Source organism: Hypanus sabinus, chromosome 10, assembly GCF_030144855.1.
Source record: "Hypanus sabinus isolate sHypSab1 chromosome 10, sHypSab1.hap1, whole genome shotgun sequence".
NCBI lineage: Eukaryota > Metazoa > Chordata > Chondrichthyes > Myliobatiformes > Dasyatidae > Hypanus > Hypanus sabinus.
Genome location: NC_082715.1, coordinates 60501953 through 60529776, shown reverse-complemented (window position 1 = coordinate 60529776; position 27824 = coordinate 60501953). Strand labels below are relative to the sequence as shown.

At 40.1% G+C, this 27824-nt stretch overlaps 1 protein-coding gene across 4 annotated transcripts in view; it reads left to right on the top strand.

Moving 5' to 3' along the window:
• The window catches only part of mboat2b (membrane bound O-acyltransferase domain containing 2b), a 142522-nt gene that overhangs the window by 77395 nt on the left and 37303 nt on the right, over positions 1-27824 (top strand). For all 4 annotated transcript variants that reach the window (XM_059981935.1, XM_059981933.1, XM_059981936.1 and 1 more), the window contains 3 exons: positions 12-107; positions 5281-5336; positions 18288-18342. In XM_059981935.1, coding sequence (XP_059837918.1) covers positions 12-107; positions 5281-5336; positions 18288-18342 — 207 coding nt within the window. The remainder of the gene's footprint in view (positions 1-11; positions 108-5280; positions 5337-18287; positions 18343-27824) is intronic.

Genomic DNA, 27824 nt, shown 5'->3' with positions numbered 1-27824 from the left:
TTTAAAAAAAGGTTCTGTTTTGTCTTTGCTTTTGGATACCTCACCCTCTGCCAAGTTAGCAGAGTATACCTCTTCGATTACGGACGATATTCAGCTGACTTTACTGGGTAAGTGTATTGCTCACACTATTTGAAACCAAGTTAAATGAATTCTGAGGAAAAAGTAGACATTACTGGAATTCTGCTTTATGTTTGGGAAGATTATTATATTCATTTTTCAAAATGGGAATTTGCTTTTTAAATTCTGTATGCAACAGCCAACATTTGACCCAATATATTCAGTGCCAGTTCTGTAAAATTTACTAGTGTTAACAATTTCCAGAAGGTGCTGAATTTAGACAAGTCAGATTCCTGCAGTGTTTCCAAATATAAGTGCTGCACAATAGAAATTGTGTGCTTGGCCTGGTGTGGGTGCACTGTACTGTTGTAGCCATGTTGGTTTTGCATACAATCACTTCAGGCTAATGTACTTGTTCATTGAGTAAGTATATATTTGACCACTCAACAGGGAAGGCATCAATATGATCAATTCAACAACACACACAATGCTGGAGGAACTGAGCAAGTCAGGTACTATCTAACAAGGGAAATAAACATCTGATGTTTCAGGCTAAGGCCCCTGATTACAACTGGAAAGGAAGAAATGAAGGAGTCAGAATAAGGTGGTAAGGCAGGGGGAGGAGTACAGATTGACAGGTGAGGTAATTTTATTCCATGGTTTTCTGGGTTTTTAGCAGGAAGTATAGAGGAGGCTTAACCCTATACCAGAGCAGTAGAGACAATTTGACAGTAAACAATATTTTCCTAATAAACTGTAAAATAACAAGCCACAAGGGGCCACAAAGCAAGAAAGCACAGATACTTAACACAGCAAGGTAACTGAAGGCTAAGAGCAATTGGTTGAAGCTGTCGGGTTTCTATGAGTGACCAAGGATTATGGATGAGAGCAGAGTTTAAGTGGGCTGGAGGTGATGCTTTCTGACTTCTATTAACTGGGTGGTGCCTGCCTGTGCAAGCCTTACAGGACCCTTCTCCTCCTGCCCCCACCCCACCAGCATCCAATACCTCAGCATGATCCCGATGGATCAGTGGAATTCCTGTGAGTGATGAATCCAAGATAAAACTGGATGGCACCCCAAGACCTCTCCTTTGGGCTGTACCTTTCCACCAGGTACTGGACACCCTATCCACGACAAAGCTAATCCATCAACTAGCGAACTGCATACCCTCGATCACCTTCCACCATCCCAGGTTCTGGAGGTGCAGGGCAGTTGGATTGAGTGGTCCATGGACAACGGGCTTGAGACTGCACATGGAAAATAGGTGTGACCCTGGGGGTCTGTGGCAGCTAAAGATGGTAATTGACTGGATTGATGCGGTGGGTAGGTTTGAAGGGGCCAATGACCTGGAGCAAGCTGGCTTGGTGGCAGTAGGTGTGGTTGGCAGCTAGGATGGCTCTCAGTGCCCTCTTTCAAACATTTCAGCAGCAGCAAACCAGGGCCCTGGGAGACGGGATCTCCACTGCAGGAAACCATGGAGGCTTCTAGCTAGGAAGCACTTCACAAAAGGTGATGCACTTGTGGCACAGGCACTGTGTAGATTATGGGACAGTTTGGCCTAGAGTGGATGCTACCAAAGGGTAGAAGTAGCAAAGCGTTGCAGAAACTTCTCCACTTGCTGTTTGGCTCTTGAGTGTCTGTTGGTCTGAGGGAAGCAGTGGAGACAAACTACATGTTGAAGAGCAAAGTCCATCATCTCATTGGCTGACTACATTTTGGGGAGGGCAATGAAGTGAGCCTTGGAGAACCAGTCCACCACTGTCATGATCACCGTGGCCCGTCGGAAGGTGGAAAACCCACAATGAAATCCTTGGCAATGTGGGACTACAGCATCAAGGGACCGGCAGGAGCTGCAGGAGTCTAGAGGCACTGGTTGGAGAAGTTTGGGCACTGAGGACAGGCAGTGATGAACTGAATGTGCATCTGCGATCATGGTGGGCCACCAGAACCAGCCTTGTAGAAAATCCAGAATCCATTGTGGATAGCTGGAGAGAGGTGAGTGGGCCCACTGGAGTGCTTCAGAGCACATGGTTACCAGCACGTATACGTAGCTGTCAGGTGTGTCAGCCGGGGTAGGCTTGCGCTGTAGTGCCTGGCAGATCCAGTTGTCAAGGTCTGATCGAGGCGAGAATGTATCTCTGTTTCAGCTGGATTTAACTGTTGTGACAGGGCATCCACCTTAGTGTTCTTGGAGCCCAAGTCACTAGGAGATAGTAAAGCTGAATTGCTGAAAGGCGGCGGCCCAGTGAGCCCAACGTGGGTTAAGTTGGTGAGTCTGTTGAATGGATATGAGATGCTGGTAGTCAGTCCAGATCGGGAAAGGCTCAGTGTTTCCCAGTATCCAACGTCTTCATTCCTCCAAGGCCCATTGATGGCAAGTAGCTCCCCATTTCCTCCTCTGTAACACTGATGTGTAGAGTTGAACTTGTAGAAGAGGGTGGCTTAAGGGTATGTCTTCACTTCCGGTCCTCGCTGGGAAATGATGGCCCCAGCGCCCATGTCAGATGTGTCCACCTCTACCACAAAAGGACCAGAGAATGGGCGAGGTGATGAAGTGTCTCTTGAACTCCTTGAAAACATGGTCACAGCAGCAGACCAGGTTATCAGTGAAATAGGTGATTTGGTGAGGAAGGTGAGAGGACCATCACTAACTGATAACTGTTCCTGATGAAGTAGCCATAGAGGTTGAAGAAGCCCAAGAGGCACTGTAGCTGTTTGAGAGAGAACAGTCAGGGTAATCAACAACTGTGGGGTGTGGAACTGACATTTCTCCAACTTGCCATAGAGCAGGTTTTTGAGGAGATGCTGAAGGACTGAACCAAAATGGTCTTGGGGGCTCTTGAAGAAGATGATATTATTGAGGTAGATGAGCACATACCTGCATAACACATTTTAAGGGGATTTCATTGATGAAGACTTAGAAAATGGCTGGATTTTTGGAAAGTCCGAAAGGCATCATTAGGTATTCATAATGGCCTGTAGGTGTTATGAACACAGTCTTCCACTCAGTCCCCTGGCAGATGCAGATCAGGTTGTAAATGCTCTGTAGATCCAGTTTGGTGAAGGTCTGGGCTCCATGGAGTGCTTTGAATCAAAGGGAGAGGGTAGTGGTCCTTGGTGATTTTGTTGAGCCCACGGTGGTCTACTTTGGGACGAAGAACCCTATTTATTTTTTGATGGAAGAAGAATCCTGCACTGGCTGAGGACTGGAATGAAGAGGTGTTGCAATGCTTCGGCAATGTAGTCATCCTTGGCTTGTGTCTCGGGGGAGAGGGAGATCAAATGACCTTGGGAAGGAGGTTGATCATACAGTCGTATGGGCTGTGAGGAGGCAGGGTGCTGGCTGGCTTCCCTTTTGTGAATGTGATGGCTAAATCATGGTATTCCTTTGGAAGTTTGGTGAGGTTGAGAGTTTCCTCCATTTCTGTGGACTTGGAGGGTGAAGACAGCTGAGGTTGTAGGCTGGTGGCCAACAAGTGGCTCCCCAACTCGGTAATAAATCAGGTGACCAGGCAAAGTGAGGGTATTGAGTGGTGAGCCAAGGGTATCCCAATTTGAGAGAGGTGTTGGGCAAGTTCATAAGATGGACTTGCGTGGGTTAAGTTGGTGAATCTGTTGAATGGATATGAGATGCTGGTGGCCAGTCCACTTGCAATGCTCCCCAGTACTCAGTTACATGTACTGACCATTGCGGACCCCAAGGGACGCCCCTCAATCGCATGATGCAGAGGGGGTGAGAAATAGGTTCAGTAAGGAGTTCGAGCTTTGCATGTGGAGTGCGGTCCAGAAAGTTGCCTACTGCACCAGAATCCGCCAGAACTTTCTGAATGCATAGAGCCGTTGGGGTATGGAGGAGGACAAAGTGTGAAATTGGGCAATGGTGCTGGAAAGAGAGGGTAGGGGAGCTTACCAAATAGAATGCCCCTTCTGGGGTGGCGCCGTTTTCCAGTATGTGGTGGGCATTTGATGTGTGGGCGATCGTTGTCTCCGCAGTAGGCATACATGTTGTTTCTCCACCAACACTGGTGCTCTTGGGGGCAGTGGTGTGCTTAAAGAGCTGTCCCTCCCTGCATGGGTTCTGGAGGCATCGACAATGAGGATCCTGCAGCCTGAAATGGTTCTGAGAACGGAACTGGGTTTCTGGCTGGTGATCTGGAGGGCCATTCCGTAAGATGCTTGTCATTTCAGAGGGCTAGACTGATGAGGCTTTTGAGATCAGTGGGCAACTCCCAGGTAGATAACTCATTTTTCAAGCACTCCAAGAGGCTGTGATGGTAATGGGCCAGCAGCACTTGCGCATTCCAGCTGCACTCCAGCGCAGTGGCAAGCAGATGGTCAGTGGTTTCCTGCTGCTTCGGGATCGCATACTCCTGTTGACAGATGACTTCCTTTAGGGGATCATCTGTCAATTGGTTCACTCATCCTGTCAGGAAATGTAGAGGAGGCTTGATCCAAAAGCAGAGCAGTGGAGACGATTTAGCAGGAAACAGTATTTTACTAATAACTGCAAAAAAAAAACAAGCCACATAGACCTCAAAGCAAAAGAACACTCAATGAGGTAACAAAAGGCAAAAGCAACTGGTTGATTCATAGGAGTGAACAAGGATTGTGGATGAGAACTGTGTTTAAATAGACTGCAAGGGATGATTTGGAAATAAATGGCAAGTGACTCTGGTTAGCTGAGTGGAGACAGGAGGTGCTGGCTGCCTGTGTAGGCTTGACAGTTTTGGTCCAAAATATCGGTTGTTTATTTCTCTCTGTGGGTGCTGCCTGACCTGGTGAGTTCCTTCGGCATTTTGTGTGTGCTGCCTAAGATTTCCAGCATCTTTGGAATCTATTGTCTGTCAGTGAATATGATCAATTACCAGTTCTGCATGTAACTTTTCTTGTGCATCTGTTCTAAAAATTGAAATTGCATGTTGTGTGTGTCTTACTTTATTTTCACTGATCATAAATATAGCCTGCCTATTATTGATTCCCAATGAATTGCATAGAGTAAATGCTATATATAGCTTTTGACAATACCACAATAGACAGCAAATGAAGAAGACCAAACAATAAATTTTACAGCCTTTTCTGGATGAAAGGCCAATGTTTACCCCTCCTTATTAGCCTGTATTTTTATAAGTACCAATTTAATCCAGCTACAGATTAAATTATGAACTTTTTTTTAAAAAATAGCTCAAGTGATTTTGTTTTTCTCTTCTATTTCTGTTCTGTAGTCCAATGATGATAATAACACAGAAAATAACCAGCCTGGCTTTTGAAGTTCATGATGGTAAGCAAAGATCAACTGTTTGTATATACAATCAAAATGAGATACAAGTCCAATGAAATGTACTTTCATTTTTTGCTTTAATGCTTTCATAAACCCAGTGGTTGGGAAGGTGTCGCAGTTGATTATTAAGGATGAGGTCTCAGGATACTTGGAGACACGTGATAAAATAGGCTGTACTGAGCATGGTTTTCTCAAGGGAAAATCTTACCTGACAAATTTGTTGGAATTCTCTGAATAAATAACAAACAGGATAGACAAAAGAAAATTGGTGTTGTTGTGTTCTTGGATTTTCAGAAGGCCTTTGACAAGGTGCTACACATGAGGCTGCTTAGAAAGCTCTGAGCTCATGATATTGCAGAAAAGATTCTAGCATGGATAAAGCAGTGGCTGATTGGCAGGAATACGAAGAGTGGGATTAAAGGGAGTCATTTCTGACTGGCTGCCGGTGACTAGTGGTGTTCCACGGGGGTCTGTGTTGAGACCAGTTCCTTTTACGTTATATGTGAATGATTTGGGTGATGGAATTAATGGCTTTATTTTAAAGTTTGCAGATGATATGAAGATAGGTGGAGGGACAGGTAGTTTTGAGTAAGTAGAGAGGCTACAGAAGGAATTAGACAGATTTGGAGAATGGGCAAAGAAAAGATAGATGGAATACAGTGTTGGGAAGTGTATGGTCATACACTTTGGTAGAAAAAACAAAAAAGTTGACTATTTTTTAAATGGAGAGAAAATACCAAAAAAGTGTAGTGCAAAAGGACTTGGGAGTCATTGTGCAAGATTCCCTAAAGGTTAATTTGCAGGTTGAGCTTTTGGTGAGGAAGGCAAATGCAATGTTACCATTCATTTCAAGAGGACTAGAATATAAAAGCAAGGATGTAATGTTGAGAATTTATAAAGCACTGGTGAGGCCTCACTTGTAGTGTTGTGAGAAAGGAAGTGCTGAAACTGGAGAAGGTTCAAAGGAGCTTCATCAAAATGATTCCAGGATTGAATGGCTTGTCATATGAAGAGCTTTTGATGGGTCTGGGCCTGTATTCACTGGAATTCAGTAGAATGAAGGGTGACCTCTTTGAAACCTATCGATTGGTGAAATGCCTTAATAGAGTAGATGTGGAGAGGATGTCTCCTTTGGTAGGAGAGTGTAATACCAGATGACACAGACTCAGAATAGAGGGGTGTCCACTTTAGAATGGTGATGATGAGGGATTTCTTTGGCCAGAGAGTGGTGAATCTTTTGTAGAATTCTTAGCGACAGGCAGCTGTGAAGGCCAAGTCTTTGAGTACTTAAGATAGAGGTTGATAGATTCTTGATTTGTCAAGTTATGAAGGGATATGGGAGGAAGAGAAGAGATTAAGGGAAATAGAAAAATTCGATCGGCCATGATGAAATGGCAGAGTAGATACAAAGGGCCAAATGGTTTAATTCTGCTCTGATATCCTAGGGTCTTAAGGATTCAATTTGATTTGCAAACCACTCCTTCCAGGTGGAGGGGCAAGAGGAAGAGATAAAATGGATTATGATATTCTCTTGTAAAGCCATTAGAAGTATTTCTTGAATAATGTTGAAGGGAGAAGACAAGGAAAAGTTTCTTTAGGAATTGAAACAATATTGTCATTGAACAATGTAAGCAGAGCCAACAAGTATAAGTCTGGAAGTTGTGCATAATGTGTACAACGGTCTAATGATTGTATGCCCTGAATATTATCCAGCTGAAACCATCAGTACACATGGCTTTCATTTAACTGATGAAGGCAGTGAAGAGCCATGAGACTGAATTCTAGGATTACAGGAAAGTTTAATAAGGAATGACAAGTTCTTCAGCATTTTTCTGTTGGAAGGAGGAAGATAAGAAATTAAGAAGTGATTATAAATGTGCAGAAAAGATAAATTCAGAGCATAACCTCAAGTTAAACACTGACAATGGAACAAAGGCTCAAGCCAGCAAGTTAAAATATTAATGCAGATGTTGGAGAAGATATTTTTCAGAATTTGTTAACATGGATTGGGTTTCTAAATGGATGGAACTTGCAAGTAGCTAAGGCAATGATTTAAAATTCCTGCTGCTGGCTGTATGGAGTTCCTACGTTCTCCCGGTGACTGCGTGGATTTTCTCTGGGTGTTCTGGTTTCTTCCCACAGCCCAAAGACGTACCGGTTGGTAGGTTAATTGTTTTTTGTAGATTGTCCCATGATTAGTTTAGGATTAAACTGGGGGATTATTGGGCAGTGTGGCTCAAAGTGCCAGCAGAAAAGCCTATTCTGCACTATCTCTCAATTTAAAAATAAATCAAATAGTTTGATACTGTTAGGGAAGGGATTGGTGAAGGAGAAGTTTGCTGCGGCATGAAGGGATTCTGTTAGCCACCTCGTCTACCTGTCTCTCAGTGTAGCATCCCTTGACCCTGACCTGAGTTTCACCTTAGATGCACAGTCTCTGGAGTATGATTTGAACTTATAACTTACGGACTCTGAGGCAAGGGTTACCCATTGGCCACAAGACCAACATGCAAATCCAAGTCAGCCATTTTAAACCAGGAGCTTTAACTTGACCCAAAGAAATAATAGTTGTCTTTATAAAGAATGCTCCTGTGATATTTTTTTTTGACATTTTTCCTTGATGTTGATGTCGCTGGCAATGCCTGTATTTATTTATCCCCAGTTATCTGTGAACTAAACGGGCAATTCGGGGTCAAACACATTAGTGGACCCACATAACATATAGGTGAGGCCACATCAGCATAGCACATTCCTTTTCTGTAGGTTGTATTTTATAGCATTTTTGTTTCTGAAGAAAATGAGTGGCTCCAGATATTTTTTCAGAATTTGCCAACACGTGGGCTGGGCTTCTAGTCAGATGAATCTTGACAACAACCTGGGAATCAATACTATAATACTATTTAAGGGCATAGTGAAGGATGAGATAGTGAACATGGCAGTATCAGCCATAAACATCAGGTGACTTTTGGATGTTTGAAAGGACTATTTTGAGTCAAGTTTGATAATTAATTTTGAATTGTTGGCATTTAGATTTTCTGACAGACTTTATAAAGGCCATCACTTCTCTGGATTAAATGAAGCTCCTTCGATTGAAAATGTAGCCTTGTCTCTGGATATTAGTATTGACATAGATGGTAATAGTCACTTCTAGTCAGTAGATTTTGAGTCGATCGTTTTTGTGAACGTTAACAGGAGAGAAGTGAGAGATGCTGCATTCAGAGAGACACAGTTGAAACTTTAAACAAAGGCCCAATCAGTCCCTTGAAGTTAAGTTAAAAGATCCACCCCACTGTCTGAAACACAGGAAAGTTAACTCCATTCCAGGCAGTATTCTGGTTATGTATGGTTTCACTTCCTGTGAACTGTCCAGAAGCCTATTTCTCTACAAATTGGAAATGTCTGTTTTCTATAATATGCCACATGGCAACACTTGTTATAGTTCTTCCATTTCATTGAATAGTCACCCAAACACTACCTGTAAATCAAGTAATGGAATACATGCTGAATTCGTTCATTAATGGAAATTGTGAAACATTATTACCATAAAGCTTAAAAATGCTCTCAAATGTATGGGAGAATTTGTGTAAAAGCTGGATTCCTGTAAGTTGTGTAATTCATAACTCAGAGTCTGCATACCTGGGTCAGAATTTATCCATCAACGATATTATTGGTATGCTATATTATCGGGTCAGGGTTTTTTTTTGTGGCATACCTCTGCCTGTCACTTTTGGACACAAGAGATTAAGAAATCTATAAATGCAAGACTTCCTTAGGACTTTCTGTAGATACTTGGTATTTATGAACAGTGTAGGTGTTGACCTAGCCAATTATTGGGTGACAGGGTGGAGCTACATCTCTAGTAAATGAAATGTAAGGCACTCCATCCTTCCACTAGCCTGCAGATTACCCTTGGGCAAGCTGTAGCACCTGCTTAACCCCCCCCCCCCCCAATCAGGGTCGTGTGAAGCCATGGGAGCAGGTGGTGGATGGTCACATGAGCAGCAAGCGTTATGCAACCTCTAGTAAACACAAAGTACACTGCAGATGCTGTGGTCAAATCAACATGAACAAACAAGCTGGATGAACTCAGCAGGTCGGGCAACATCTGTTGAAATGAGCAGTCAACGTTTCGGGCCGAGACCCTTCATCAGGACTTACAAAGTGTCTCGGCCCAAAACGTTGACTACTCATTTCAACGGATGCTGCCCGACCTGCTGAGTTCATCCAGCTTGTTTGTACGTGTTGCTATGCAACCTCTGACAGCAGGCAGTCAATCTCTGAAGAGTGTTGACAATGGCTGAGGTCACCTGTCTTGTAAAGAAACTGCCCAGCAGAAAGCAATGGCAAACCACTTCTGTTGAAAATTTTGCCAAGAACAATCAGGGTCAAAGACTATGACTGCCTGACCGCCCACATCACAGGACATGGCACATAATGAATGAATTATTCAAAGCATCTAGGGAGATAAGTGGTTAAAAAAAAACTAGTGATATTCAAATGTGAATGAATGCAAAATCCTGGCTTTGCATAGGTTACAGAATAGTAAGTCTTTGCATTTCATTACACAAGAAGAGTCAGTCACTGGATATATTCAATACAAAGAATTGTTTATTTTTAGATGTTATTGGAATTGGGGATTTAGAGAGGGAGTGGGAAAACAGCACTGAGGCAAAATAAATAACCATGATATTATTGAATGATCTCTTGTTTCTGCTGCACAAGATGGCCTGTGTCTTTTTGTGTGTGGTCTTGAATTCATAATTATTTCCTATCATTTAGTTAATTCTGTGCACCATATTTGACCTTGATTCTCCAAATGCAATGCCATAAAGAATTTGTTAAAAATATTAAGATGATCAAATCTGTTCAAGTTTCCAGTCAAGTTTTTCTGCTTGTAAACTTCTCTTTTATAAAGAAAATTGCCTGTGTAAACTTTGTAATTATACCTTTCTGTCAGGGGACAGGCTGCAGTGCCACCACTTTCAAGAGATTATAATTAGTGTCACAAGTTTGCAAAGTCAAGTTCCATTAAAACCAAATATAGCAATTGCCATTTTATAATGCAAAATATTTTTAAATGCATAATTCATTACTTTAAAATAGGAGTGAAGTATAGGGGTGTCTATTGCAATTTTATCAAGATTGTATTTGATTTTCTGATGTTTTCAGAAGCTTTACTAGCTCTTTCAAAAATGTCAAATTCATCAAGTATAATTTGCCTTTCACATGTTGTTTTTTCCATTATCTCTGAATCCATGCCCTTCTAATTTATAAGCTGTTCTTATTTCTAATGTTGGTTACTGCTGCTTTTATTACTAGGTTAAAACTGGTCATCCAATTGTTATCTGGTTTCTCTTGGAAAATGTGCTAAGTATCTGCAAGTCTATTTACACAGCTCACATTGTTAACTTTTGGAAAATTTTACTTTTTCCATTTAATTCTACTTGCAAATTTTTATTTCTTTGGTATTTACTGCCTGATCATGGACTCTTAGATTTTAAGCAACTACTGATGCTTTTCAAATTGCCCTCATAATGAATATGTTAAATTGAATCCACTATGCTCTATCAAGGCCAGTGAGAATTATTGCCTAAAATACTTCTCAGTAAGCCAAAACATCTCATTAAGCTAATTTTAGTGGCTGTATACTATCCTTTGAGAATTTCTCTTCGACTTTTGAGGCTTTAGCTTTTTAATGCTTCAGTGAGAAGGTGTAAAAACTGTAGGTTGTTTTCCCCCCACCCACCCTCCCCAATTTTATTTACTGCTTTCCTCCTCTATATTTGCACAGTTAGAACAGTGGGGATACCAGGCAGGATAGCTGATAGTTGAATATTCCTGTTGCGAGATGTGGGAAGCAGGGAGACCTCCAGTGTCCCTGATGCCTACACCTATAAGAAGTTCATCCAGCTTCAGCTCCTAACACTCTGCGTAAAGGAGTTCGAGCTGGAACTGGATGAACTCTGGATAATTCGAGAGGCTGAGGGACTGCTAGATACAACATAGAGAGGTAGTTGCACCCAAGGCGCAGGGCACAGGAAACTGGGTAACAGTCAAGAAGTGGAAAGGGGTTAACAGCCAGGGCAGAGTAGCCCAATGACCAACCCTCAACAACAGGTATATCAGTTTGGATACTGTTTGGGGGAGGGGGGGGGATGACCTAGCAGAGGAAAGTCACAGCAGTCAGGTCTCTGACATTGTGACTCAGAAGGGAAGAGGGGGGAGCGGAGATAAGGAGAGGCGAGCTGTGGTGATAAGGGGTTCATTAGTAGCAGAACATAGTGGTTCAGTGGATGAGAACAAGATTCCCGGATGGTATGTTGCCCTCCAGGTGCCACAGTGGGGGACATTTCAGATGGAGGTCCTCAGCATCCTTAAGTGGCAGAGTGAACATAGTCGTGATCCATATAGGTACCAGTGAAATGAATTGGAAGAGTGACGAGGTTCTGCAAAGTGAGTTCAGGGATTTGAGTGTTGTTGAAGGGCAGCACTTCCAGGTTTATGATCTCAGGATTGCTACCCATACCAAGTGCTAGTGAGGCCAGAGATAGGAAGGTTGACATGTGACATGCTAAAGAGTTTGTATGGGAGGGAGGGCTTCAGATTTTTGGATTATTGGGCTCTCTTCCAGGGAAGGTGAGACTTGTACAAAACCGAGAACTTGCATCTGAAGTGGAGGGCGGCTAATATCCTAGCAGAAAGGTTTGCTAGTTCTGCACAGGAGGTTTTAAGCTAGAGTTGCAGGGGGATGGGAACCAGAGTGCCAGAACAGTTAGTGGAGAGGTTGTGGAGGGAGATGTTGTTAAGACCTCAGACAAAGTCAGGAATCAGAAGTTTATGTATGGTGCAGCTCATGTCCTGAGCCGTGTATATTTCAATGCAGGTATCATAGGGAAGGCAGATAAGCTCAGGGTGTGGATCACTACCTGGAATTATGATATTGTAACCATTAGTGAGGCTTGGTTGCAGGAGCAGGAACTCAATATTCTGGGGTTCCGTTGTTTCAGAGTGGGAGGGATTAAAGGAGGAGGGGTGGTGTTACGAGTTCAGGGATAATGTCATGGAATTGCTCAGTCAGGACAAACTGGAGGATTCATTTAAGTGAGGAGTAAAAAAAGGTATGATATATTAATAGGGTTAAATTACAGACCACCAACAGTCTGTCGCAAGAAACACAAGGTTGTTATAGTATGTTATTTTTAACTTTTCACGTATTGACTAGGACTCCCATACTGTAAAGAACTAGATGGAATAGAGTTTCACAAATGTGTTCAGGATAGTTTCCTTAATCAGTATGTAGAAGTCCCGAGAGCATGTGCGATACTTGATCTGCTATTAGAGAATGAGACGGGGCAGGTGACAGAAGTTTGTGTAGGGGAATACTTTGAAACTAATGGCATTATGATCAATAGATGGAAAGTAAATTTGGAAAAAGGCAGGTCTTGTCTGTGGGTTGAGATTCTAAATTGGAGAAAGGCCAATTTTGATGGTATCAGAAAGGATCTGCCAAGTGTGGATTGGGATGGGCTGTTTTCTGGCAAAGGTGTACTTGGTAAGTGGAAGGCCTTTAAAAGTGATTTTTTGAGTACTAAGCTTGTACTGTATGTGCTTGTTAGAATAAAGGTTTAAAATAACAGGTTTAGGAAACACTTAAGAGGTCAATTTAATCAATGGATGGATTACAGGGTGTTTGAGAAAAGAGTGTGAGGGATTGGCCCTCATTGCTTAAAAATATGGTGGCACCAGATGAGCACTCGAAACTACAAGTGCTGTGTAACGAGCTGGAGATGGGAGTAAACCAAATATCTACATGAACACAATAAGCTTAGGGACACCCTCTACAATATGAAGTCTCATCATGGAAAGAATACTATTATTGAAAGTTCATAAACAATGTTCCATGTAGATGTTTAGCATAATGTGATTTTTGGAAATAAGTGGTTGTTTATTTTTAGTATTTTGGACTGCTGGTAATCAGATAAAGTAATATAGTGATGTTCTAAATCATTAAAGTTTTGATGAAAAGAACAATTATGTCAGGAATATGCATAGATTAGCCAAATTCTGACTATCTGTATTATTCCAGGATGGGTTGAGGTACTCTTTTCATCAGGTGATCAAGAACTACTCCCAGCAACACACAGCAGGTCAGGCAGCATCTATAAGAAGAAGTACAGTCGACGCTTCAGGCTGAGACGTCCTGACAAAGAGTCTCAGCCCGAAACGTCGACAGCGCTTCTCCCTATAGATGCTGCCTGGCCTGCTGTGTTCCACCAGCATTTTGTGTGTGTAGCTTGAATTTCCAGCATCTGCAGATTTCCTCATGTTTGCGAAGAACTACTCCCATCTTTGTTTAGTTATTCATGTAAGCTTTACCTCTCTTCATACTGGTTTTGAAAGTTAACTACCACGTTACTGCCATTGAGCAATTGTTTTATTTGGTTTCTGAATGATAAACAGCTGATAGATGCCAACTGTAGATTAAAACCATCCTTGTCAACAGAATAATCTCCTGTTCTGAACAATGGACTAAAAATATATTAGATCTTTAATCTCCCATTTGGCTTTGAGTGTGGCATGCACAAGCTTCTCTATTGATGCATTCAATTGATGACCCTTAACCCAACTATCAGCAACAAGTTATACAGACAAAGAAACAAAATCTGTTATTTGGCTGCCACACTCGGTCATTTTGTTTTGCCTTATCCCTCTCACATGCTCTCCACTTTTGTATTTTTTTCCCATCCTGTTGAAGGGTCCTGGTCTGAAACATTAACTGTTTGCATTAGTGCTACTGGAGGGCTGAAAAGAAAAGAATTTGCCCTACTGTGGGATAAATATTGAATACAACAGCAGAGCAAATTCTTTTTATTATTCCTTCTTTCTTTAAATATAATTATTGATTAAAATGTTACTATCTGTGTCTTTCATAATATGACAATCCTTGTCTCCTGTATAAACCCATCATTTTGTCCTGAAGGTGAGATAGAACATGATTTGTGGTAGGATGCCTGTGGTCTACTTGCTGCTGAGGTCTTGCTATACGCCTTTGCAGGGATAAAGTCAGATTGTTTGGCCGTGTGCATTCATTCCTGTGGGCAGTCAATTCAGACTGCAAAATGCAGCTAACATCAGCTTAAGTTTTGGGAGAAGGGTCCGTACCTTCTGAGTCAAAACCAGTTGTACAGCCTGGTGAGCCAAGAATTTTAAAAATGTGCAGGTTATTGGAAAAATATTAAGACTAATGTGTTTGCAAAGATATAATTTGATTGGGGTTGAAGAGTGACGTCCGTTTTGAAAATCAAAAAGCTGAAGGTGCTGGAAATCTTGAAAAAAAATTTTTTAGAAGTGCTCATCTGTTATTCTTTTCAATTCAAATAATACACACCCAATCTGTTCAACCATTCCTCATAAGTATTACCTGGCTAATAAACCTTCATTAGGTGAACTTCCTCCAGTGATGATGCATCTTAAATGAGGGGGAGTCAAAGCTGTAAATAGTACTTGTGTCTTGTACAGTTGAAGCAAAACTGACCTTTTACACTACAATTCTCTTGAAATAAAAAGCCTGTAAATAAAAAAAACTGGATCTGCTACCTCATAAGGTGAAATGAAGCCTTTATTATTGTAGCAGATCTTGCTACTGTGCTAATATTCTCCTCAATAAAGGACAGCATACCATCCCTCTTTTTAACTGTTTGCTGCATCTTTGTTTTTAGAGACTGTGGTACAAAAAATGCAGTTGTGATTGTATTTCATTACTTTCCAATCACTCTATATAAGTAAAGCACTACTTTTCTGTTTCTGGATAATTTTGTGGTACATGATTTGTCAGTTTAAGCATTCTTGTTTCAACAAGTGTTACGGTCTTGCCCTCCCTACCTCTCTAACCTTCTCCAACTTTACAAACCTTTGATATTTCTGTACACCCTCTGGCTTAGGCAGTGTGCATTCACTGCAGAGATTCTTTTCAGCTGCATTGGAATTTTCACCCTAAAGCTCAGTCTCCTTTTACCTTGTGCTCTTGAGCAAATACCATTTATTTCCTTTGATTTTCTTACAATACCCAAATACAGAATTTTACTGGGAATTGGTGAAGCGAGGAACAGGTTACAAAGTTTTATATACTGACAGAACAAGAAGAAAAGTTCTAAAATGATTAGCTCCTGTACTCATACTGAGACAATATGCATTGTAAAAGTTAATTTCTTAAGAATACTTTATAACCAAACTGTTTGTATAATTATTGAAACAACTTTTTTCGTAAACCAGTTAATACCACCTTTCAGTTCTTTTAGTTTCAAAAGATAATACAGTTGTCCACTTCACACTTAGTAGGTCATTTTAGTCCCAAGTTGCTTATATTAAAAAAATGGAATTCAAAATTATCTAGTGATCTCTCCATTAATCTAGGAATTTCTGACTAACATTGATGTTCATGCTAACAAAATAAACAATTTTAGTTTGGTATTCATTTTATAGCATATTACATGGATTCATTTATAATAAGGGTTATGCTAAAGAACTACTTCAAATGGCTACTTCTCTACTATTAATGTTACTGGCTAGATACATTACAATCATACCCAAATCCATGTTCAGTAATATACTAACAGCTTGTTGTTTTCCACATTGTTCTCCCTCTGCTTGGCCTACTCAACAGACTTGATTTTTTTTCCTGTTGGGGCTTCATTCAGTTCTCATCACTAGTCAATCATGATTTTATCATGAACAAATTATTAAAGGTATAGTTGATATCTTGGGCAATTGTTGATATAGTTTGTGAATTGCTGGGACGCAAGCACAGACATGGACTACCAACCTGAAAAGAATATTTCTGGGCCTACAGATGCTAGGGAAAGAATTGCCTGTCCATCCTCTGTCCTATTCCTTTCCCTTGTAGAAGCGAGTGCTGATCTGCTCATCTGTGTTCCTTTTGCAAACCAAGGTTACGTCCAGCAAAATGTCATAATTCAGCATTCCCATTCTCCAGGTAGATCAGCATTGTACCTTTTTATTTTAAATTGGATGTTGATTTATTATTTTTTATTAAGAAGGTCCACGTAATCTTGTCCAACCTCAAACAGCAATAGAACAGCAAGAAAAAGTTCAAGTTAATTATCAAAGGTGTATATGCACAGTATAGACCTTCCATTGACAAAATAAACAACCACACTCAATGCGCATATGCATGCACATGCACGTGCACGTATGTCGGTTCAAGTACCTAATAAAAATGGGGAGGATGCTATAACTGAATTTTGAGTTATGGGGCTTCAAACTTCTGCACCTCCTGCCTGATGGCAGCATTGAGAAAAAAGCACAGCCAGGGTGGTAGGAATACTGATGATGGATACTATCGCCTTTCTGAAATAACCGCGCGACAATGACTTGTTCAAAGTAAATTTATTATAACAGTACATGTGTCACCAAATACACACCTGAGAGTCATTTACTTGTGGGCATTCGCTATAAGTCTATAACAGAATAATAGCCAAAATTGTATTGATGTAAGACCTGGATGTTTAACCAGTGAAGATGAATCCAAACATTGAGGGAACATTTCAGTGATGGGACAAGTGAAGTTATCCCCTTTGGTTCAAGAGCCTGATGGTTGAGGAATAATAACTGCTGTTCCTGATTGTTGCTCATTGTCAGCTAAGGAAGATGTTGGATCAAGTATTGTCTATTAAAATGCAATGCAATCTCCTTTGTGAACTCCTCCTGGTAATTAATGGCAATCACCTCAACAGTAATCCTTCTGTTGGCAGCTCCATATGTACGATTCAAGTTGGCAATGTTTACAAATAGAGCCTGGACCAAAATATTGGAACGGCCTCGGAATGAAATAACAAAGGAAACAAGTTCTGCTGAATTGTGCCATTTAGAAAGCATCTTCAAATTTACTCTTGTAGTCGTACATTTCAAAAGTTTTCAGATTTAGTTTAAGGGAAACAATGAAACCAGTAATTGTCATTTTAAGTGATTTTTTTTAATTAAATGATTCTCAAATGATGGATACAAGATGTTTTTGAAAACATTTATTTCAGTGATATTGTTTTTTTAGGAGTGTTACAGAAAAAAATGCAACTCAAATTTCTGACAACTTTAACATAAGGAAAGACACCTATAATCTGTCATGCAATCTGTTTATCCATGAAATTCATCTAAATAAGATGTAAGCAAATTGGACCTAATTTTTTGTTTTAACCAAAGCAGAAATTTGTCTTTGCTCTGCACAATCTGAATAAATGATTTTTGATAGTTTCAAATTTTAGTTTTAATAACATAGTAAAGTAACTTAAAGAAGCCCTCGCATTTGTGCTAATTTGTTTATTTTTCTTATCAGATTTTCATGTTCTTCTATCTGTTCATACTACCTGGAGTAATTTGGCTGATTAAGTGAATAGAAACCAGCATAGGTTTCTACATAACTTTGGTGTAGCTATGATCTAGGAAATTCTGGGGCAGTGTCAGCTTAGAACTTTTATATATCACAGAAAGAAAGGTAAAGGAGAGATATGCAAATAATAGGATATATCATGTCTACAGGCCCTTGCAGAGGCCACTTCTGGGTTACAATCACCCAACTGTTGACACTGCTATGTACAATTAATCATAATATTATTAAATCATTGTCTGACATGTGTACGTACCTTTGTTCCTACAAACTACAGAATTCTTTTCTCTCTACTTCTAGCAATCATTTTCTCATAGCAGTCTTTTTGTGCTTTTAATGCCATTTGTTGCGGTAATGTGGAGGATAAAGTCACCATATCAAGTATTTTTCTAGTTTTCCAACTGGAGGACAAAATCGATTTTTCTAGTTATGTAAAAATGGAACCAGTCTGATACTCAAGGTTGGCCTGTAATATGTAGCTTTGTGTGGGGTTGTGTGTGTGTATGTCTATCAATCTATCATCTATTTATACATGTATATACTTACTTTAGGTATGGCACGTAAAGAAGAGCATCTGACTCCAGCACAGAAATCCTTAGCTGTCCGGTAAGTTGCTGGTTCACAAATAATTCGGTATTTCACAATAAGGTTGATTTCATTTATAAAGATGTATGATATTGTCTCAATTGCTTTGAAACAGCAAAGAAAATTACAAATTACAGTACTAAAGGTTATATTGGGCCTGTATCTTCTGAAGTGGTGCCTTGTGGATCAGCAATAAATCAAGTACAGGGAGAAGAAGGACATGGGTACTATGCAGTCAGTTGTCCATCAAGTTGTACAGTAGCTAGGCCAGCTTATTTGCTTATGCTTCCTAAAAGTATCTTGGCAGCTTTTGAAATATACAACTCATCATTCACATAGGGATGAAAATCCACCCTATAATGTTCATTGCCCTAGCACTGCTGCAGGTCAAATCAATGATCTTCTTCAATTACTGCAGAAAGGATGGAGTTGTGCACATGTGGAGAACTGACAGTGGGAGGTAAGTGTGTAGTACTCTGTTTCACTGAGTTTTAACTGTACAAATAAGTTTGCTTCATTGAAAATAACAAATGCTCTCTCAGCAGTGTAATTACTAAGTGTATATCTATATTCCTTTAACACTTCTTTTTCTTTCATTTCCCCTATATTTGGGGGAACTGGGGAGTGTGGTTTTGACTTGTTATTGCAATTGTATTTCAATACCATACCTTTCATTATATCACTTTTCTATGAGTGAAGCAAATATGCATAAAAAGCAAGTTCACTGCTCAATGTTGATCGCTTTAAAGATAGAATTATTAATTACAAATTGAGAATTAAATGTGTATCATGTGCCAAAACTTGAGAGAGAGAATTTTAAAATAGAAATACTCTCAGGTCCTTGCTCCAAAATACATTTTAAGAAAATCTTTTTTGATAAACTCATTCAAAACAGTCAAGCTGATGAAAGTTAGATTTGTAGCATATAATTTGTAAAATACTATCTGGAGACTAAAATCGGCAATATCGGTTCTCAATACTCTTTTCCCAATAGCTCCCAAGTCCTTTTAGAAGAAAAATAATTTGAGAGCATCTATTTAAATTGCTGGACTATGATGGAGAGTTATCATAATTTGAAGTAAGTTAGTGAAAATATTTACTTCATTTTGTTGAGGGATTGCATTAGGTCTGTAAGTGGATCCGTTTTCCTGTTCCTTAACCCTCCATTCATGGATTACTCACTCAGTTTATAAGACCATCAGTAATTTTAATAAGATTGCAAATTATTGCCAAAAATCCAAAGTAGCAACCGTAGATTAAAATAAAAGAATAATTCTTGAGTAGATTTCTGAAGTGGCATTTGAAACTACCCTGTTGTTCTCTCACATCCATTTGTCTTTGGGATGTACATGGTTAATTACACCAGATGTCATGAATGTTGCCATTTAATTTGAGACTACACTCATTTGTTTATCTTATTTATCTATTTGTTGCCAGGGTAATATATGAAATATAACTAAGCTATCCTTAATCGCAGCCTGCTTCTCAACATGTCTTTTAGCAATGTAATTGAACATCATGATGGTGTGTACACTGCCAGCTTTCCCATCATCACCTCTCTCAACTCTTCTATTGATTCTAAATTATTACACTGGTTGTTGAATATCCAGTGCAGGATGATCAAGAATTTCCATTGAGTAGATATAAAGCCATCTAAAGCTCACATCACAAATCCATATCTGTCCTTTAGTCATCAATTCCAACTGTCTCTGCTAGTTGTCTAAAACTGAACTAGATTATATTTTTGATGCAGTTGAGGTTAACTTCAAATCTCAAATTTATGGAATTACTATGACAGCCTATTTCCATCTTCATAACATCACCAAACTTTGTCCTGTTTCAGCTCATCCCCTGCAGAAGCCTTTTTCTCCAAATTTATCATTTCTAATGTGACTGGATATCTTCCCACGTTCCTCATCTCTACACGCCAGGTCTTCAGTGACCTGTGTTTGTTCCCTCATTCACATTAAGCCCTGTTTGGCATTCAACTCTTCTGCTTGTAAATCAATGTGGATGTCTGTTTAAGCATCACTTTGATTTTGAAAAAAATTGTTTTGTGTTTTCATATCTGGTAATCTCTACAGGCACTTTAACTGAGGTACCTGTATTCTGACCTCTTGATCATTCCTGAATGTAAATAAAGTTTTGTTGAAAGCTTAAAAAAATGAACTGGTGAATGAACATAACATATTAAGCATCATTGTGGAGGGAAAGTCTATGTTTTGAGTTGAGCTCTTCCACCAAGACCAAGAGCTTGGAGGGAATAGAACCAGGATCCTGATATGTTTAATCCAAGGTTCTTTCTCAAATCAGGAAAGAGGCACAAAATTTGTTTCTCCACAATCATTTTATGAAAAGTTTATAGAACAAAGGAAAGTTGAACAAGTAGTGATAGAGGTCTACTAAGCAAAGAGGGAGACAAAGTAACTAAGATTATGATATGATAAGATTACGATTGAGTCCTGCCGAAGGGTCTCGGCCCGAAACGTCGACAGTGCTCCTCCCTATAGATGCTGCCTGGCCTGCTGTGTTCCACCAGCATTTTGTGTGTGTTGCTAAGATTACGATAGCATGACTTTGTGTTTAGCTATTTCGTACTCATAAATAGGGAAAATTTTCATTCAGATTTATAGATGTGATAACCAATGAGAACATCATTATCCAAATAATGCAGAGCGCAGAAGCTTCCAGAGCTTTCCAGAATCATACTTTCAAAATCACTGGAGGCATATTAAACTGTTACATTTATACAAAGACCTACTTAAATTACAAGCAAATAACTAATGGCTAAACTACAAGGAAAATAGCAATTAATCTAATCTAAGAATTTTAAACAGTCCCCCCCCACCTTTTTATTCTAAATCACAAATTTAGAATCAGTACATATGAAAATACAGGTGCAGGACAACTTGTTACATACAATATATATAAAAGAATCAATAAACTAGAGTTATGAAATATCAAAGAGTACATATTAATCAACATAGTCATAGGATTATGTCATAACTGGGCAGATTAGTAGGCACATTGATTCAAATTTGAACCATTCTATTAATGATCACCTTTAAACAAGTAAAAAGGACATATATTATGATAAACTGTTGCAACTCATTATTCTCCAAACACTGAACACAAAGCGCGGTAAAAGTACTTAAAGTAATTACATCATCGTGTTAGACCAGCCTCTTAAAGTGAACCCCAAATCAACTTCAGTGGCTGTGAACTGTATATATTACATTACTGTACAAATACAACATTCCTTGCCTCTGCCCGCCACTTGAACTGCTAAAAGACAATCTAATGCCATACAATTTTGAAGAACCATCTTATGCATGGCGACCATTTCTGTTGTTACTTTTCCCAAGGCATCAGTAGTGTCATTGCTTACTTTTTGTAAGGCTTCAGCAACACTTAATCCCTCCTACCCCATGTAACACCATAAAATGGGAATAAAACTCATGCAAAATGATCTCCTTCCGAAATGTCTCATTTGCTTCCAGACTCTGGGTAAGGTACGAGAACTGTGGCAGGACAAACATGCCCTAAATAACAAAATCCTAACCAATTACGTGGAAGAGAGTTGTGTGCTCCATTTCCACACAAAGTATATATTGTTCTATGAACTTAGACCATTTCTTATTACTAGACAGGAGCTTTGTTGAATTGTAAAATGTTTCTGCTCATTGAAAATTCCAGAGTCATTACCCCATTTAGGTCTATGTAGATTACAATTCCATGAACTATGCCATACTGGAATGGTACATTCTGAACTCAAGCAAAAAGTAACTGTTATAATGAACACCTGAAAAGATTTAATAGCTTTGTTAATGAACATTAGATATGGATATATCAGAGGATAAGACATGAATAAGTTCAGGTATGATATTCCCCAGGTCATGCTGATTATATTTACATAAATGATAGTCCAGTTTCATATGGTACGTGGAGAGCATGATAATTGTATATTTACATCTCCTTAAGATTAATGAATTAAAGGAATAATGTCAACATTGCCATTGAGTGGCTTGTCAAATGAGGTGGTTCCAACACAAACCCCTGTGGTACACCATTAGTCATTGGTAGCCAATCAGAAAAGGCTCCCGTTAATCCCACTCTTTGCCTTCTGCCAAACAGCCAATGCTCTATCCATGGTTGTATTTTTCCTGTAATACCATGGGCTCTTAATTTGATCAGCAGCCTCATGTGTAGCACCTTGTCAAAGGCCTTCTGAAAATTCAAGTACACAGCATCCACCAATTCTCCTTTGTCTATCCTGCTTGTTACTTCTTTAAAGAATGCCAATGGATTTGTCAGGCAAGATTTTCCCTTGAGAAGACCATGCTGACTTTACTGACTTTGGCCTATGTTATCATGTGTTCTAAGTATCCCAAAACCATATCCTGAACAGTCGACTCAAAATATCTTCCTAACCACTGAGGTTAGACTAATTGGCCTATAATTTCCTTTCTTCTGCCTCTCACTTTTTGAAGAGTACAGTGATATTTACAATTTTCCAGTCTTTCAGAACCATGCCTGAATCCACTGATTCTCGAAAGATCAGTATTATTGCCTCCACAATCTCTTCAGCTACCTCCTTCAGAACCTGGGGTGTAGTCCATCTGGTCCAGGTGATGCATCTACCTTCAGATCTTTCAGTTCCCAAGCACCTTCTCCCTAGTAATAGCAACTTCAGTCACTTCTGCTCTCTGACACTCTTGAACATCTGGCATACTGCTAGTGTCTTCTACAGTAAAGACTGTTGCAAAATACTTACTCGGTTCTTCTACCTACCTCCCTGTCCTTTTGACACAATGCGTGTTCTTGGATGTTAAGCTCCTAGCTGTAATCTTCTTTCAGCTATGCCTCAATGATGTTTACAACATCATATGTGTCAAGTTCATCTACCTTATTCTATATACCGCGTGCATTCAGATATAACACTTTCAATCCTGTAGTCACCTTTTTGACTGCAATTTTGCCCTGTCTTCAGCCTGTCCTTGCTAGCAGTCTCACTACACACTGCTTGTGTTTGTAAACCAACTGCCCCATCCTCAGCTCTATCACTCTGGCTCTCATCCCTCTGCCAAATTAGTTTGAACCCTCCCAAACAGCTCTAGCAAAGCAACCCGCAAGGGTATTGGTCCCTTTTGGGTTCAGGTGCAACCTGTCCCTTTTGTACAGGTTGTACCTCCTCCCAGAAGATATCCCAGTGTTCCAGAAATCTGAACCTCTGCCATGGATTCACCAGTTCTTCAGCCATGGATTCATCCTACTCTTGCCTTCACTAATACACGGCACAGGCAGCAATTCAGGGATTACTACCCTGGAAGTCTTGTTTTTCAGCTTTCTACTTGAATCACTAAACTCTCTCTTCAGGACCTCCTCACCTATTGTATCTACGTCATTGGTACCAATATGTACTAAGACTTCTGACTGCTCACCCTCCTCCTTGAGAATGCTGTGGACCCAATTCGAGACATCCCTGACCCTGGCACCTGGGTGGCAGCATACCATCTGAGTGTCTCTATCATGCCCACAGAATCTCATGGAGTCATAGGAAAGTACAGCACCATCCAGGTACCTATACAAACATCTCTTAGAAGTTGAAATCAAGCTTGCATGCACCACTTGTGCTAGCAACTGGTTCTGCACTCTTACGATCCTCTGAGTGAAGAAGTTTCCCCTCATGTTGCTCTCTGTTCCTCTGACTATGGAGTCTCCTATCACCACTGCAGTCCTCTTCACCTCTCTTCTCTTCTGGGCCACAGCAGCAGACTTGTTGCCAGAGACCCAATCACTGTGTCTTCTGCCCAGTAGGTCATTCCTCTCAACAGTATCCAAAATGTTGTACTTATTATTGAGGGGAACAACCATAGGAGTACTCCGCACTGGCAGCCCATTTCCCTTTTCTGTCTTGACAGTCACTTGGTCACCTGCCTCCTGCAACCTAGGGGTGACCACGTCCCTGTAGCCCCTGTCTATCATTTCCTCATTCTCCCATATGAGCCAAAGATCAAGCTGCAGCTCCAGTTCCTTAACATCTTTTCTGAAGAGCTGCAGCTGGTTGGACCTGGTGCAGACATGGTCATCTGGATGGCCGGAGGTCTCCCAGAAATCCCACATCTCACACAAAGAACACAACACAGCCCCTGGAGTCAGTCTCACTGCACTAACTGTAGATACCAGCTGATTTTCCTTCTCCCAACTTACAGGCTACAATCAGAGCTTTCAGTTCCAGAAGCAACATTTCAAATTCCTGTCTCAATCATTCAGGAGCCATCAGTGTACAAAATCAGATCTTTGACAGAGTAATAACCAACAGGACGCTGTCAGTTTCCATGTTCTTGAGTTAAGACTGCCACCATCTGTTTCCTGTTAATATACCGGGTAGATGGCTTACCCATATCAAGGATACTTAATGCAGGATTTGTACATAATGTTGCCTTTAAAGTCTTAAATGCTTTCAGTTGTTCTTCATTAAGAGTCACATGGTTGTCTGAGCACTTCTTGCCTTTCAGTGGATTGTTGAGTGGTTGAGCAATTTCATCATATGATTTAATCTATGATCTGTTGCATTTCCTTAAACCCAGAAATGATTGGAGGAGGCTTTGCTGGCCTAACAACTTTTGAATGATTCTCGGTGATTTCCCATTTATCTTGAGAAACTTTCTACCCCAATTAAACTACTTCCTCTTGTTGCAATTGTGCCTTGTGTTCAGTTGCTTTGTGACCTTTGGAGGATATATAATCGAGCAAATAAAGCTCATCATGTTCATGGTGGTCTGCAGCTTCAGATGCAATCAGGACATCATCCACATATTGTATAATTGTCAGATCAATGGTTGGTAAGTCTCTCAGATCTCGTCTCACAGCCATGTAATGGACAGTGGAACTGTTGTGGTGTCCTTGTGGTAGCCTTGTCCATTGGTATTGTTGACGATCAACTGTAAAAGCCAACCATAGTTGACATTCAAGTGCCGGTAGAATGGACCAGAATCCACTGGCCTTATCAATAACTGTAAGCCATTTGTGTGGTGTCTTCTGGGCATTGAAGTAGTTGATGGATCTACCAGCTAGTCGATACATTGATTAACAATGGGTTCATCTTGTGTCTGCACTCCCTTAGTCTTTATTGGAGCAAGCTGCAACGTAGCTGGCAATTTGATTGTTCCATCACTGTCATCCTCACTTGAGTTATTAGAGGCCACTGTAGAGCCCATGTCATGTCCATCCTGTAATTCCTTAGAGTTCAGATGGTATCACTGTCTTGGAGGGATTGTCAGAGATAGGCTGTAATTCCCTGGGTGGAGGTTCAGAAGTAGGTGTTTTCCAGGGCAGAGCACCAACAGTAGTGTCACTAGCAACATCACTGGAAACAGTGTTGGCAAGAAAGTCACTTGTAGTTGCAGCTGCACTTTTGCATTTTGATCTAGTTTGTTTCTAGTCTCCATACAATGCGCTTCAATTGAATCACTGTGTTCTTCTTTTGCTCATTTGGTTAATGCAAACATTTGCCCCTGAGACTTTTTACTGTCTCTATTGTGCTATTTTTGTAGCTTATTGAAGTTTCACATTTCTTCCAATTGCTAAAAGACTTTACTCAACCTGTTAACTCTTTCAGTCACTTGCACTTTCGATCAAATTTACCACGTGATATTAACTCTAAAGCAGTAGAAGGCATTTTTTAGATCTGCCTTATTCTATTTTGTTGGTATATTTCACCTGGACACAGCTGACATCTATCTAATGATTCAGATTTATAATTATCAGAACAAGCAGGAAGGGAGGTAGAGAGTAAGGGTTGAAAGTGGATCCATGATAATGTGGATTGTGAAGAATTGGGTAGATCCAGAAAGAAAATGGTTTTAGCACAGACTTGAAAGGAGGAGGAATGACCTGTATATTACTTACAAATGATCCTTTAAAAAGAGGTATTGATTTTGTAAAGGATTGTATCTCTATTTCAAGGGTTTGATTTTCATGACAACAGATGAATAAGGAAATTAATGATCTTATGTTTCGGACTCTGGCAAAGGATATATTGAGGATAATGAATGCCAGTGTCATACAGAGGGAAATGAACGAAGTCAGCAGTATGTAGATCATTTAACTTTATTTTTTATATTCAAGAAATATAGAGCTGCAGATTTTCACACCAGCAATTAAGTGATGTGCACAGTGGGAAATTGCTGGTTTGAAATGATGTTATAAATTAATTAATTTTTCTGAAGTAATGTGTTAGAAAATAATTTGGGATGGTGGGTTCTATTTATTTATTTACTTACTTATTAAATCAACCACTGAGTATCAGATTTTACTAACTGCTGAAGTTTCACTGTGGCCTGAACCATTTAAATTCTTTCCTAACACTTTCTAGGCTTTTTATGCCTTTTCAAGCAGAATACTGTTATTTTTGCAGTTTTACATGGACTATAGAATAATGCAACGCTGGATGGCCAATGATGTGCCCATCTTGATGCTAACTTATACAATTTTTTTTCTGGGTATCGTCTATATGCACCAAATTGCCTGATGCCACTACTACTCCAGGTGATCTATTCCAGGAGCCTACCACTTTCTACTTAATAAATTTGTCCCCCAAGTCACCTTTGAACTTCTCCCGTCTAACATGTCCTCTGGTGTTTAGCATTTCTACCTGGGGAAAAAGATTCTGGATGTCTGCCCTATCTGTGCCTCTCAACCCAAGGTTGTCCAACCTTTTTTGCATAATACCTGCCCAGGTAAACTACTTCTGAACCTTCCCGCAATCTCTACGTCCTCCCTATATTAAGACCAGAAGACATAGTAGCAGAACTAGGCCATTCAGCCCATCAAGCCCACTGATTTATTATGCCTCTCAAACCTATACTGCTGCCCTCTTCCCATAATTTTTGACACCATTACAAATCAAAAACCCATCAACCTCCATTTCAAATATACCCAATCACTTGGGCTGCACAGATGGCTGTAGCAATGAGTTCCACAGATTCACCACCCTCTGATACTAGTACCCCCGCACTGTAGTAAATAGTTTTCAATGAAATTTCCCCCCCCCCCCATTCTTCTAAACTCCAGTAAGCACGGACACAAAACCATTAAATCACCTCATGCATTAACCCTTTCATTCCCAAAATCATTCTAGTGAACCTCTTCTGGTCCTTCCCCGATGCCAGCACATTTTCTTAGATAAAGGGCCCAAAACTGCTCACCATACTTGGTGCAGACTGACTAATGCCTTATAAAGCCTCAGCATTACATCTTTGCTTTTATATTCTAGTCCTCTTGAAGTGAATGCTAACATTGCATTTGCAATCCTTACCATTGACTCAACCTGCAAGTTAACCTTTAGGCAATCCTGCACAAGGACTCCCAAGTCCATTTGAATTTTCTTCTTTTTAATTTTCTCTCTGTTGAGAAAATAATCTATACCTTTATTCCATCTCCTGAAGTGCATGACCATACATTTCACAACACTATATTCTATATGCCACTTCATTGCCCAA